This window comes from Saccopteryx bilineata, chromosome 7 (genome assembly GCF_036850765.1).
Source record: "Saccopteryx bilineata isolate mSacBil1 chromosome 7, mSacBil1_pri_phased_curated, whole genome shotgun sequence".
Taxonomy (NCBI): Eukaryota; Metazoa; Chordata; class Mammalia; order Chiroptera; family Emballonuridae; genus Saccopteryx; species Saccopteryx bilineata.
The window spans coordinates 761,234-774,486 of NC_089496.1; the positions used below are offsets into that span (position 1 = coordinate 761,234).

General features: G+C 38.5%; 1 protein-coding gene across 6 annotated transcripts in view; it reads right to left on the bottom strand.

Annotated features, from left to right (window-relative positions):
• DMTF1 (cyclin D binding myb like transcription factor 1) overlaps positions 1-13,253 on the bottom strand; it is a 58,828-nt gene that overhangs the window by 1,328 nt on the left and 44,247 nt on the right. For all 6 annotated transcript variants that reach the window (XM_066240525.1, XM_066240524.1, XM_066240520.1 and 3 more), the window contains 7 exons: positions 12,967-13,195; positions 9,671-9,822; positions 7,850-8,059; positions 4,981-5,066; positions 1,840-1,995; positions 845-1,207; positions 155-302 (listed from right to left, as the gene is read on the bottom strand). In XM_066240525.1, the coding sequence (XP_066096622.1) occupies positions 155-302; positions 845-1,207; positions 1,840-1,995; positions 4,981-5,066; positions 7,850-8,059; positions 9,671-9,822; positions 12,967-13,195 (1,344 nt within the window). The remainder of the gene's footprint in view (positions 1-154; positions 303-844; positions 1,208-1,839; positions 1,996-4,980; positions 5,067-7,849; positions 8,060-9,670; positions 9,823-12,966; positions 13,196-13,253) is intronic.

The window sequence follows — 13,253 nt, forward strand, 5'->3', positions numbered from 1 at the left end:
TAAAGTATAATACCAAAGTGCAAAATTTAACAAGACTAATCAGTATTGTTGGATAAAGAAAGGCTAAAACAACTGAATATAGGACTGCCTGATTTTCCCTCAAAACTTATGACTTATCAGGCACATGATGGGTAAGCTGTATTATATATAGTACCTGTTAGTGTTGTCAAAGGCAAGACAGATTCCGTATCTATAACATCAGATGCCTGGATAAAGCCATGTGGTGAAGGAACAATGAGTATCGTTTCATCATCAATTGTTGTTTGATCAACTTGTTCTTCTATAGTAGGAGACGCTAAATCCTAAATAAAAAATGAAGTTCTGACTCATATTCCTTATTAATTTTCCCTAATATTCCAAACACGTTTAGTTTGAAAGTACTTTGAAATATCCCATTTTAAAATTAAAAAGGAGTGAAAGTTTATGTTTTAAAAGGAACAAATGTAACAACTTCATATTGTTAATGTAGTACATGTTAACTAAGAATTTAAAAGAATTCAGTTATAGGTCCCCTGAATATAGAATAATGCTGTTCTGTGGTGAGGTTCCTAAGCTAACCTACAAAGTTCTATTATTGACCACCCTCGGGAAAATGCTTCCACCATTTCAACATAGGTTTCCATGGGAATACTTTCCCAGTGAGGAAGACTAGTAAGACAGCAACACAGCTGGCTGACTGATACTGGTGGGGTGGGGGGGTGGGGGGCTGTACTTTATATTATATATCTAAAGAAAAAAAAGGTGCCATAGGATATCACCCCAAATTATTTCTAGGCTCTTCCCAAAATGCAGGTTTAAAGCTCAAGGCAAGAACCCATAGGCTGTTCCCTTAAGTGCCACTTACCTCAGTAACATAAGCACAGGCTAAATGAGAGGGTGATTCCTCCTCTTGTTTAAGGTCTTCTGTTCTGACCATAACACTATTCATCAGTTCTGTGCTATTTTGGTCATTGAATTTAGATACATGAGCATCATTAAATGATGGCTCTACAGTCACCTTAGGTTGATGAATTTCATCTGGGAAAGTGTCTGCTTCTAGGGCATCTGGAGGCTCAGGAAAATCAGATGAGTGAATATCACTATCTACTGTCAGTTCTGCTTGTGATACGGAAGAAGTGATGTCCTCTGTGGCAACTGTCTGAATGATGACTCTTGGTGTGTGACACTGCACTGTAACATTGTCACTTGTGTTCAACAAATGCTCTGGCTATAAAATGTTAAAAAAAAAGAAAGAACAATAGTAAAATGAAAAAGTACCTACCATATTCAAGTTATAGGCAACAAATGACATTTATAGGTGTTAATATGGGCTACTCTTCCTCCCACCTCTCACCTCTGGAACTGCAGTGTTCTTACCACAATTTTTCTAGAAACCCTGTTCTTGGCCTACATGGGCCCTTTGCTCTCCTCCTGTCCCTACTTCCCCTAATGTAAGTCTAGCACACATAGAGACGGGGTCAGGCATTTACAGAGTGAAGGCAGAGGGAAGATAAAAAACATTGTTCCTGGGGCAGTGGTAGAAAGAACTGTTTAAATAAATGTATTAGTTTTGACTTCTATATTTCATATTAACTAATCTTGGTCCCTAACAGTTACTCAACTAATTTAACCGAGATCAAAATATACTCACAAAAATTAGGGGATATTTTATTTCTTCATATTCATTTTGAAATACCCCTAATTTTTGTGAGCAGTGTAGAACCCCTTACCCAGAGACACTTATTGAAGGTACAGGGTTCTATCATTGTATTAAACACTAGAAAAAATAGGGTGACACTGATCCACTAATCCTCTCTACAAAAACTAGAAAACTCAAGGAATTTATGTAAGATGACATACAGATAGAGCATGAACAATGATCTGTTCAGGAGAAGCGGGAGCAGCAGCCGTCAGGGTTACTGTGGGACTAGCAGTCAGAGTAAGCGGAACGCCTTGGCTTGAGCTTGTCTGAAGTAGGTAGGTACCTGGAGTCCCTGTGGGCTGTAAATGGAAAGACTAAAAGGAAAAGAAACACAAGATCAACACAGGTGCAGTGGACAACTGAGTTATACAGACTTACTAGTAGTATGTAGTATTCATTAAGTCCAGCTTTGTATCCAGAGTTGGGACTGACTTTAGCCACAAATGTATTTACCAGTTGTGCAGGTATAAACAAGTAATAAAGTGAAAGCTATACTATCTGTGACTATTTATCTGTAGTCATTACTTAGCCTGGAGTTAAAAATAGCTATGTGAGGCCTTCCTCCTGCCTGCTGTCTGTGCTCCTGGGGTCTGGCCTTACTTGTTTCATGGCACACAGGAGCCACTGGGCCAGTGCAGTGACTGCATCCCCACCTTCCCTCCCTACCCTTTCTCTGGAGCACACAAAGACAGATGGCTCCCAATTTTAAAAACTTCACTTTTTTTGTGTGTGAGAGAGAGGGAGACAGGGACAGACAGGAAGAGAAAGAGAGATGAGAAACATCAATTCTTCGCTGCAGCTCTTTTGTCTCCTTTGTTGTTCATGATTGCTTTCTTATATGTGCCTTGTGTGGGCTACAGCAGAGCCAGTGACCCTTGGGCTCAAACCAGCGACCTTGGGGTCAAGTCTATGATCCCATGCTCAAGCTGGATGAGCTCACATTCAAGCTGGCGACCTCGGGATTTCGAACCTGAGTCCTCTAAATCCCAGTCTGACACTCTGTCCATTTCACCACCACCTGGTCAGGCAAAAAAGAACTTAACATATTTGAAAAGGCACTGCAGCAGTGTTACTTGAACAGATTTTTTTCATAGTATGAGTTTAGCAAATATTTTTATATTAAGAGGAAATATACAGAAATAGCAATTAGCAGGGTTCTGCTGGTAAACAGATAATACACTGTATAACAAAATTAGTGAACATCGTTACACTTTTCACAGCCACAGCTTCTATATAATTGAGTTCAGTTTATCCTAACACTCTAAAGGAAAAGTATTTGCACTTAAAATAGAACTAGAGTCAGAGAGCTGGTTCTTTAGTCCGAGTGGTCTGTGGACCTAAGCCACAATGCTCTCCTGGGTGCAGACTCGCTGAAGGTAAGTTTCCTTATTGCTACTTTGAGAACAGCAACTACCCCTCCTTCATAGAAAGGGCTGTGAGGATTAGAAATGATTACAATGGTGCCCTGTCACTGGGAATGCAACTTCTTTCTTCCATCTACATAAAAGTGAAAGCTGTTTTCCTAATGGTTGTATTTAACCACATGTGGGTAGGCACTAAATATTTCATATGTACATATATAATACATGTACTTTATTTAATATACTTACACATACAAGCTCATATTTTTTTTTTTTTTTTTTTTTGACAGAGACAGTGAGAGACAGGGACAGATGGACAGGAAGGGAGAGATGAGAAGTATCAATTCTTTGTTGCGGCACCTTAGTTGTTCATTGATTGCTTTCTCATTGTGCCTTGACCAGGGAGCTACAGCAGACCGAGTGACCCCTTGCTCAAGCCAGAGACCTTGGGGTCAAGCTGGATGGGCCTACACTCAAGCTGGCAACCTTGGAGTTTTGAATCTGGGTCCTCTACATCCCAGTCCGACACTCTATTCACTGCACCACTGCCTGGTTAGGCCAAGCTCCCAATTTTTTGAAGCTGAAGCACTATCATCTTCCTCTATTAATAAATTAGAACAGATGTCTCTAAATATTTGATTCTAACCCTGAATCAAAAACCTGATTATATACCCTAAATATATACATATACATTATTTAGTCGGAGGGAGGGGAAGGTAGCAAAAAAGAAAAATGAAGTTCTTATCTTTTATAATCCCTATTTTGTAGACTACTGGATTAGGAAACTGAGGCCTAAGTAAACTCCTGGTAGAAGTTCTACATTGTTTTCAAAGAGAACTATTTGCTGCGTTGGCCATTCTTGTGAGCTCTGGCTGTGGTAAAAGACAAACTCTTGCACTAACCCCCTTTTTGTTCTTCACAGTGAAAAAATCTTGACATAATTTAAATAAAATCTGTTTTATATTTTCTTGATGAAAATCAAGCCAATTCTGGCTTTAGCCTATTTTAGAAAGCAGGGCAAGAACTGGAACCTAAAAAAATTCCCTCACCCCAAAAAGAAACTTCCAAGATTATCAGTCATGCCCCATTTTGCCCCCAGACCTCTTTGTATAAGACCACTGCTAATGCACCTTCTGTCTAAAGAAGTTTGCCTAGTTTGGACAGTTCAAATAAAAGTATCATATATATTATACATGGTATTTTCTGTCTAGTTTCACTTAGTATGTTTTAAAGGTTCATCCGGATTGTAGTGTACATCAGTACTTTGGTCTCCTTTACTATCACCAAACTGTTGTCTGTGTGGCTATAGGACATTTTCTTTACCCATTTATCAGTAGATGGACATTTGGGTTGTTTCTACTTTTTGGTTATTACAAATATAAGCATTCATGTATAGGTTTTTATGTGGACTTATTTCTCTTAGGCATACCTGGGATTAGAATTGGGTCATATAGTAACTATATTTTTAACCTTTTCAGAGACTGCAAGATTTTTTTCCCAAGTGGCTATGCCATTTGGGACTGGGACTAGCAATCTTCAATGGCTTGTACAATGTTTACTGAATGAATGTTGTTAAAGAATTTATTACAAACATTTTCTCACCTAATATGAACCTTTTGGATATGTATTTGCTAATGACTAAATACAAAGCTATAGCATGCATGTAGCCTACTCATCAGCACTGTCATTTCCATATATAAAAAGAACATATTATTGGTTTACATACAGATGAAGAAAAAGATTAAAATTAATAATAAAAGTAGGCATCTGATATATGCTGTCTTAACCATCTGATCTCAAAACTATGGACACAGTCGCATTTAATGACAGTTATTTTTATATTTCATCTGCTTATATATTGCATTTCTAAAACTGTTACCAACTGATCTTTCTTATGCATAAAAATGGCTGACGTCTACTTTGTGAAGTATTACTCACTGGAAGTATCTCAAACGTTTGTAGTGTTCCACTGTTTAGTGTTATTGTTTCCGAGTCAACAGTAGCAGCAGGGGAATCTGTTGAAGCTGTGGTAAGAACAAGGACAACAATAAAATACTTTGTAAATTTAAATTTTCCTAGTGTACTTAATATGAAGGCAGCCTCATACTGAAATAATTTGCCTGGAAACCTGAATTCATTTTCATTTCTTCTGAGGTATTAAGAAACCTAATGGACTTGTCTGGGATGGCACAGATTAGGGACTGGCAAACTATGGCCTACAGCCAAATCCAGTCCACAACCCGTTTTTGTGCAAAGTACTACAGGAACACAGCCATGCACGTTTGTTTTCTATGGCTGCTTTTGTACCACAGTAGCAAGGTTGAGTAGCTGTGACAGAGGCAGTATTTGCTAACCCCTGGTATGGATCATAAAATATTTCTAATGTTAGGAAGTAAGAGGGATACACTAAGACTAACTTGTAAAGAGATAGGAACTTGGTAAAAAAGAAAAGTTCTTGACATTCTGGTAAGCAGTATAGATGTCTAGAATGGTAGTCCCCAAACTCTATGTTTTAGTTCTAGTGGGATCACTTTCTAGCAATGTAAACCTAGACAAATAACTTACTTTAATTCAGAGACTTTCTCTGTCCTGACTACCTCATATAGTTGTATCAAAGACATGAAATATAAATATTATTTCAGAACCACTTTTGAGAGACTGAACTGAACAACAGTTTAGAGATCGGATAGTCTAATTTCTTTATGTATGTCGGCTAAGATTCAGACTTCATCAGTGCCTGCTGCTAGTCACAGAGAACTAAGACTTACTAGGGAAATGTGATCTCTTTCTGTGCTTTCACTTACACCTGCAGGTAAATCCATCTGACAAATGACTCAGAATTGACTTTTTATCTGTAGTGTTTATTGTTAGTTTATTATATTCTGATTATAGCAGTTTTCAGTTTGAAAGAAATGAGACACCTTGACCAGAAGCAATGCACTTCCTTTGTGTTGTTTTTCTTACTATTTGATGGATTCTTGAGAGCATACCTAGGATAATTTGAAGTGATTCCAGATAAATAACCTAAACCAAAGGTAAGCAAACTATGGCTGCAGACAAATGTGGCTCCAGGCTCAAGGTTAAGCTATGCTGTGAATGAATATTAAGGCAGGGGTCCCCAAACTGCGGCCCCCTGAGGCCCTTTATCTGGCCCCCGCCACACTTCCGGAAGGGGCACCTCTTTCATTGGTGGTCAGTGAGAGGAGCATAGTTCCCATTGAAATACTGGTCAGTTTGTTGATTTAAATTTACTTGTTCTTTATTTTAAATATTGTACTTGTTCCCGTTTTGTTTTTTTACTTTAAAATAAGATATGTGCAGTGTGCATAGGGATTTGTTTATAATTTTTTTTTATAGTCCGGCCCTCCAACGGTCTGAGGGACAGTGAACTGGCCCCCTGTGTAAAAAGTTTGGGGACCCCTGTATTAAGGTATCATTGTTGTTTTCCCAAAAAGTAGTGTCAACCCGACAGTCAAGGAAAATTGTAACAATCTCTATGCACAATCAATTTATAGCCAACAGTAACTCCCATATTTATGGTAGACTAGTAATATCAGTTGCTTTGCAATTTTCAAGAGTATAAATACAAGCAGTGCCAAAGAAAAAGTCTTCATTCTTTATTACACCAATAGAAAGCTTAAGCAAAAAAAATTTAAGATTTTTAAAACACATAAACATCTGTAAGGTAACTTTGACGGCCATTCCATACACAGATATGTAGTGTTAATTAAGTACATAGATGCCCCAGTGATTTTCAAACAGGATCATAGAGTATATTTGAAAACCTGTAGGGTATTTTGTTTGTTTGTCATAATTGGAAAACACACTACTGGCATTTTGTGGGTGAGAGCAAGGGACATGGAGCATCCTGCAAAGTGTAGGACAGTCTTGCCAGAAAGACCTGTCCTACTCAAAATGCCAGTAATATCCTGGTTGAGAATGACACAAAGTGACTGCTGTACTTTTGGCAATGACCTTTCCATAGGCAAGGAGCATTATGTAGAAAAAAAGTGACGTAAAAGTAAGGGAAGAAGAATATAGTTCTGAGAATTTTATGTTCACTGCTTTTCTGTCACTCTAATAGGAAGAAAGGTAGAAAGATCAACTTGGTTTACATCTTAGGAAATACATTTCCCCTTCCTACAATTGCTAGGGGTTTTCATGATCTCATTAAGCACAAAAGATGTCAGAGGCTAGGGAAAAGGAGTAAACAAACAGTTCCCATAGGAAAGTGGCTCTTTATTCCCTGAAGAAAATCTTTTTGAACCTCATCAAAATCCCTTTCGTTTACATACCACCTCAAACCTATTCCTTATTTGTGACTTCTGGAGAACTACTAGAAAAGATGTACTACCTTATGCACTCTATTTTCTTGCTCAACTGTCTTTGAGGTAGTTTCTATTAATCATTAATTTCTTTATAACATCTAGAATAGTTTTTCAACTGCCAATCCACCAGAAATTTTGTGCTAGTCCGTGAAAGAGTTAATCATCCTGATGTTGTATGCAGGTTCTCTTCATACAAAGTGGTTAACTTTTTCAGACCGGCGCGGTTGAATAACACTGATCTAGAAAGAAAGCTGATTTAATAATGTCTATGATGGCTGGCCAGTTGGTTATCAGTACTTCCTATCACACATTCATCTTCTGTGCAAATATTGAGCTAATAAACAAAATACCTTAGCTCTCCTTTAATTCATCAACTTGGATAAATTTCTATCAACATTCCAGAAGACTGAAACGTGTCAGAGCCATTAACCAAGTTATATAGGTCACATAGCAAGGATTCTTGAGGTCCAAACACTTACAGACATGGGTGATCTGGACCGGAATCTGCAAGGCTGTCATGGGGCTTGGAGAGATGGCTGTATTGTCTTCCAAGCGGGCGACTCTGATCTGAACGTGTTGTACACTGGAATTGGAATTACTGTTTGGAACTCCAGATCCTGATTTATTCTCCAAAAGCGTTGGGTTGTTTTTTTGATTCTCATGTAACTGTTTAAGACCTTTTATTAAGACTGAAGGGAGATGGGTAGACAAAAAGAACATTGATTCTCCGACAGATCACCATCTAAGCAGCAAGGGAGGTGGGGGGTAAGGAGGGAAAGTATTTGGAATAAATAATTGTATGCTGGATGTGAAATCTTACCAAAATACTAAAAACATTTTAAAACTACAACCTGTCTGGAAATTTCTGGAAACATTCTCCATCACAACAGATTTAAAAAATTTTAATATTGTTCTCGCCATCTAAGATGCATTAAGAAAAATTAACCATTGTGAGGAATGGAAATAAGACATTTTCTATGTCCTAGGGCTTCTCATTATTTAGGCAGAACAGTGGTAATGCTGAATAGCTTATTTTCATTTTTAAATGAACACTGTTAAATGAATAGGGTACCCCCCCTCCCCAGGATGCAAGGGCTCTTGCTGTTTTAGCCACTGTCAGAGCATAATCAGTTGGCTCTAAGTCTAACAACTCGAATGGCAACTGATCTTTTCCAAACACCCTGAGTCCTTACACATGAAAGCCAACTACAGATTTGCCCTCCTCCGCTAACCACGATAAACTACACCAGTTTTCCCAGGTGATGCTGTAATCTTGCTGGGTTCATGTTACATTAGTATTCATTCACTTCTGGTTTTATCATCAGATTTATAAATTTATAATGGGGTATTTAATTTTTTTTAAAAACCACATTTTCATCAAGCCAAAGTTTCTTAGCATTTTAGTTTTTCTTTGGAAAAATGGACATTGGAGAACGTCCATTATATTAAGGGAAACAAATTTGATTATCTAAATTAGGCAGCTGCACAGCTTAGTGTCTAAATGCACAGCAGGAAATGAAGTGGGAAGAAGGATGTATACTATGCCTCACTTTTAAGCAATCTCAACATTTCTATATTTACATAAGAAATCAAATAAAAAATTTAGAGCCTTGTTTTACAAAATTATCACAGAATTCCTCTACATAACAAGATATTTGAAAATACTCAACTCATAAAAGTTGATTAACCTGATTGGGCAGTGGCACACTGGATAGAGCATCGGACTGTGATGCGGAGGACCCAGGTTCGAGACCCCAAGGTCACCAGCTTGAGCACAGGCTCATCTGGTTTGAGCAAAGCTCATCAGCTTGGACCCAAGGTTGCTGGCTCGAGCAAGGGGTTACTCGGTCTACTGAAGCCCCACAGTCAAGGCACATATGAGAAAGCAATCAATGAACAACTAAGGTGTCGCAACGAAAAACTAATGATTGATGCTTCTCATCTCTCTCCGTTCCTGTCTGTCTGTCCCTGTCTATCCCTCTCTCTGACTGTCTCTGTTAAAAAAAAAAAAGTGATTAAATTTCAGTTTTCAGAAATTCAACTTGTACACAATGAAAGTATATATGTAAAATTTAGTTTCTCTTCGTGTGAGAACAAGAATGTATAAATGTGTATATTTATATCTTAGGTGCCTTGAATATTAGAAATCACATCAACTCTTATTTTCCAAAGAAAAAGGGCAGAGGTTTAAGTGAAGATCTATGACTCACATCTCTAGCTGAGACAAAGAACTTCTAACCTCTAACACCTGAATAGTAAATGTGGTTAAGACAAGGGAAGGGCTTATGCAAATACATTACCAGGGAATGAAACATCTTTATGGTTTGCAATTTGCCTTTTGATGGTCCACCATTTACTTCGAAGCCACTGAGGTGAACGGACACTGCTCCATCCCTCTGCTAACAGATCCCAGTTTATGTCATTTTCATCAGCTACATCAAGTTCTGCTATCCTACAGGTTATAAAATAAGCATCTGTTAGATGTTCATTTATGTCTCCATAAGAACCCTCCTACACATGATGGCACTGGTGGTAACAAGAATGGCAGGTTATGTATGTCATTGAGAGGCTACTGTTAAGTTTCCTGGGAAAGAATTTTAGAAGTGTAGGCCTGCTTCCAGAGGTAAGAGCTATGAAATATCACCAGCAAGTCTTCTGTTAATGGTACAACCACTGGGATGAATTGTAAATGAACCAGATGAAGCACTGCGGAAGAAGGGGAGTAGCTAAGGGTAAGAACAGAGTAAGAACAGTTTTAGTTGTATAGTGTTCTGCAATGTTTTATAGTTATTTCCAGGATCTGAGCTTTCCATTTGTAAAATTAAAAAAAGTTTAGAAATGAGCTATTTATGAAGACTAGTTTAAAAAACTATTAAAAACAAACTGACAAGACAAAAATAATACTCCAGCAGCAACCAAAAAAACCTTCCAAAACAAAAACAACTAAATTTGGGGTTTTAATGGTTTGTTTTCTAGCTTTAACTATCATGCTGATTTTGATTTTCAGTAGGGAGCAGCCCCAACGATAAGCTTCTATTTATTCCTTCTGTGTCTCAAATATTTGTTTGCTGGTACTTTTGCCCATTTGAGTTACTGAATCTTAATGGTTAAACCAGTGTTTCGCAAAAGTGTGCACCAGGGCACACTGGTGCGCCCTAGAAGATTTCCAGGTGCACCTTATGGTATTCCAGAGAATATGTGCCTGTTGGGGACCAAAAAACCAACAGGGTTTCTGGAGTTTAGATTTTTGGGGGACAGAGGTGTGGGGAATTGGCTGTAAGCAGATTGTCTGCCCACCACCCCCCCCTCACTTGCCTGATTAGGTTGCAAAAGGCTGTTAAGCTGTGGTACTGGATTGTTTACACTACCCCCCCCCCCCTTCCTGGGAAAGACTGGAGGCAAGTTTCTTTTATTCTTTGTTTGGTGTAAAGTTAAGATAATGTGTATGGTGGGGGTTTTCTGTACTTGGTAAAATTCTTGAGTCGCCTTGGAAACATCAAAGATCTCATTGATTTGCTAATGGCCCACTTTGTCCTATAAATAAAGCAAGATGTGGGTTTTGGGCATGCTTTGTTCTTGCCAACAGCAATTACAGGGCCCTCCCACCCGTATTTTCTTAATTCCACACCATTCCCACTCAGGACCCGGAATTACTAGCTGCACTGGTTCGTGGCCTGTGCCCAGATATAAAAATAAATATAGGTACTCTATTATACCATTTCAGTACGGAAATACCTCTCTTTTTGTTAACACATTATTATATTTATTATTAACACATCATTATATTATTTTTAGATAAAAACACCCAAATAAAATGGATAGATTTCTCAAAAAGAGGCGTGATATTGAAGAATCTGATTCTGGAAGTGAGCAAAAGTTAAGTGTAAATAAAAAATAGGATTTGAAGGCTGATGGGCAGAATTTAATTTATAGCATTTTCTATCACTTAACACTGAACAATACAATTGGATTAGAAACCCATTCATGGAAGCTTCAAGTGATTTTGGTTTAACCTTAACAGAAGAAGAACTGGCAGCTATATCCACTGATTGTGGATTGATGATTAAACATAAAGAACTGTCTCTTGAAGCTTTTTGGATTTTAATAAAAGAAGAATATGTGGCAATATCTAAAAAAGCTTTGAACATTTTACTACAATTTTCAACATCCTTTTTATGTGAATTAGGATTTTCTAACGTAAACACAATTAAGTGTAAAAATAGAGGAATTCTTCAATGTATTGATGAGGAAATGAGAGTTTGCCTTTCAAATATATGCCCAAACATTGAAGAAATTGCTAGGACACATCAGGCTAATGTTTCTCTTAAATATAGGAATGAAAAAACAACACATTTGTGCCGGGACCTGCTGAATTTACTAAATCTTACTAAGCATGTATCTATATATATAAAAGGATGCTTCTTGTTGATTTTTTATTTTTTAACCCCTCTTTTTAAAAAATTCTAAAAAGCCTAACTCAAAAAATGTAACAAAAATGGTTTTTTTTTCTTTTTGTATTTTTCCAAAGCTGGAAACGGGGAGGCAGTCAGACTGACTCCCGCACGCGCCTGACTGGGATCCACGTGGCATGCCCACCAGGCGGCGATGCTCTGCCCATCTTGGGGTGTCACTCTGCTGCAATCAGAGCCATTCCAGCGCCTGAAGTAGAGGGCACAGAGCCATCCTCAGCGCCCGGGCAAACTTTGCTCCAATGAAGCCCTGGCTGTGGGAGGGGAAGAGAGAGACAGAGAGGAAGGAGAGGGGGAGGGGTGGAGAAGCAGATGGGCGCTTCTCCTGTGTGCCCTGGCCGGGAATCGAACCCTGGACTCCTGCACGCCAGGCCGACGCTCTACCACTGAGCCAACCGGCCAGGGCCACAAAAATGTTTTTTAATGTCAGAATAAATGTAATTTTGTTGTATTTATTTCATTTAATTACCATAAAAGCATGCTTGGACTTTATATATTTTTTCTTTAATATTTGACTTAATTATAACATATTTCTCAGAAATTTGTATATAGTGTACCTATAATTATTTGTAGGATTTTAAATGTGCCCTGACTTCACAAAGTTTGAGAACCACTGGGTTAAACCAACTAATTTAAAAAATAAGCTTGGGATTATTAAGGTTATTTTATGATGTGTCTGAAGTGGAAGAATCTGATCTGGTCCAGTTTGAAGGTGTGGGGTAACTAGTCTGGGTCTCTTCTTGGCAATCCTAGTGCAGTAGCCAAACAGTGAGGGCATTGAGACTGACTATCCCTTTCAACCGCCATGTGGCCCCTAGTCTGCGAGTGAGGCAGGCTGGTGGGACAGTGCAGAAAGCTGCACTGCCACTGCCTGTGCCATACCTGCTCTGTGGGTATACCACGTGTCTCTACGCCTTCACTCTGGTACTTTGCACAAGCAATAAAACCACCAAAAAGGAACGAACACAAAACACACACACATACATGCAAGCTCAATATGAAATACTCAGGATCTTAAACAGTGGCTATGAGAAAGAATGTTTTTCAGTCTTTAGACATCTAATGAAACCAAAAAAGGACAACAGCAATTAAGCAACTTTTGTCACGAAGAGATTAAGGACACAAACCTGAGGATGAGATTGATTTCATCTTCCTTGGTCCACTCAGTACCTCCACTCTGTTTCCAGTTCAGGTAGTTGAGCCATTTGGAACGACACTGCTTTTCTGAGCGTGTACCCACTCGTTCTGCCACAGCTGCCCAAGACACACCTTGTGTGACGATGTCACCTGGCTCAGTGCTTGTCAATTCATGAACCACCTCTGCAAGTCTCTTTTCTTCTTCTTCTGTCCACTTTCCTGAAAGAAGGAAATTATCCAGAATACTACTGCTACCTTCTCTCTCTCCCTTTTTTTG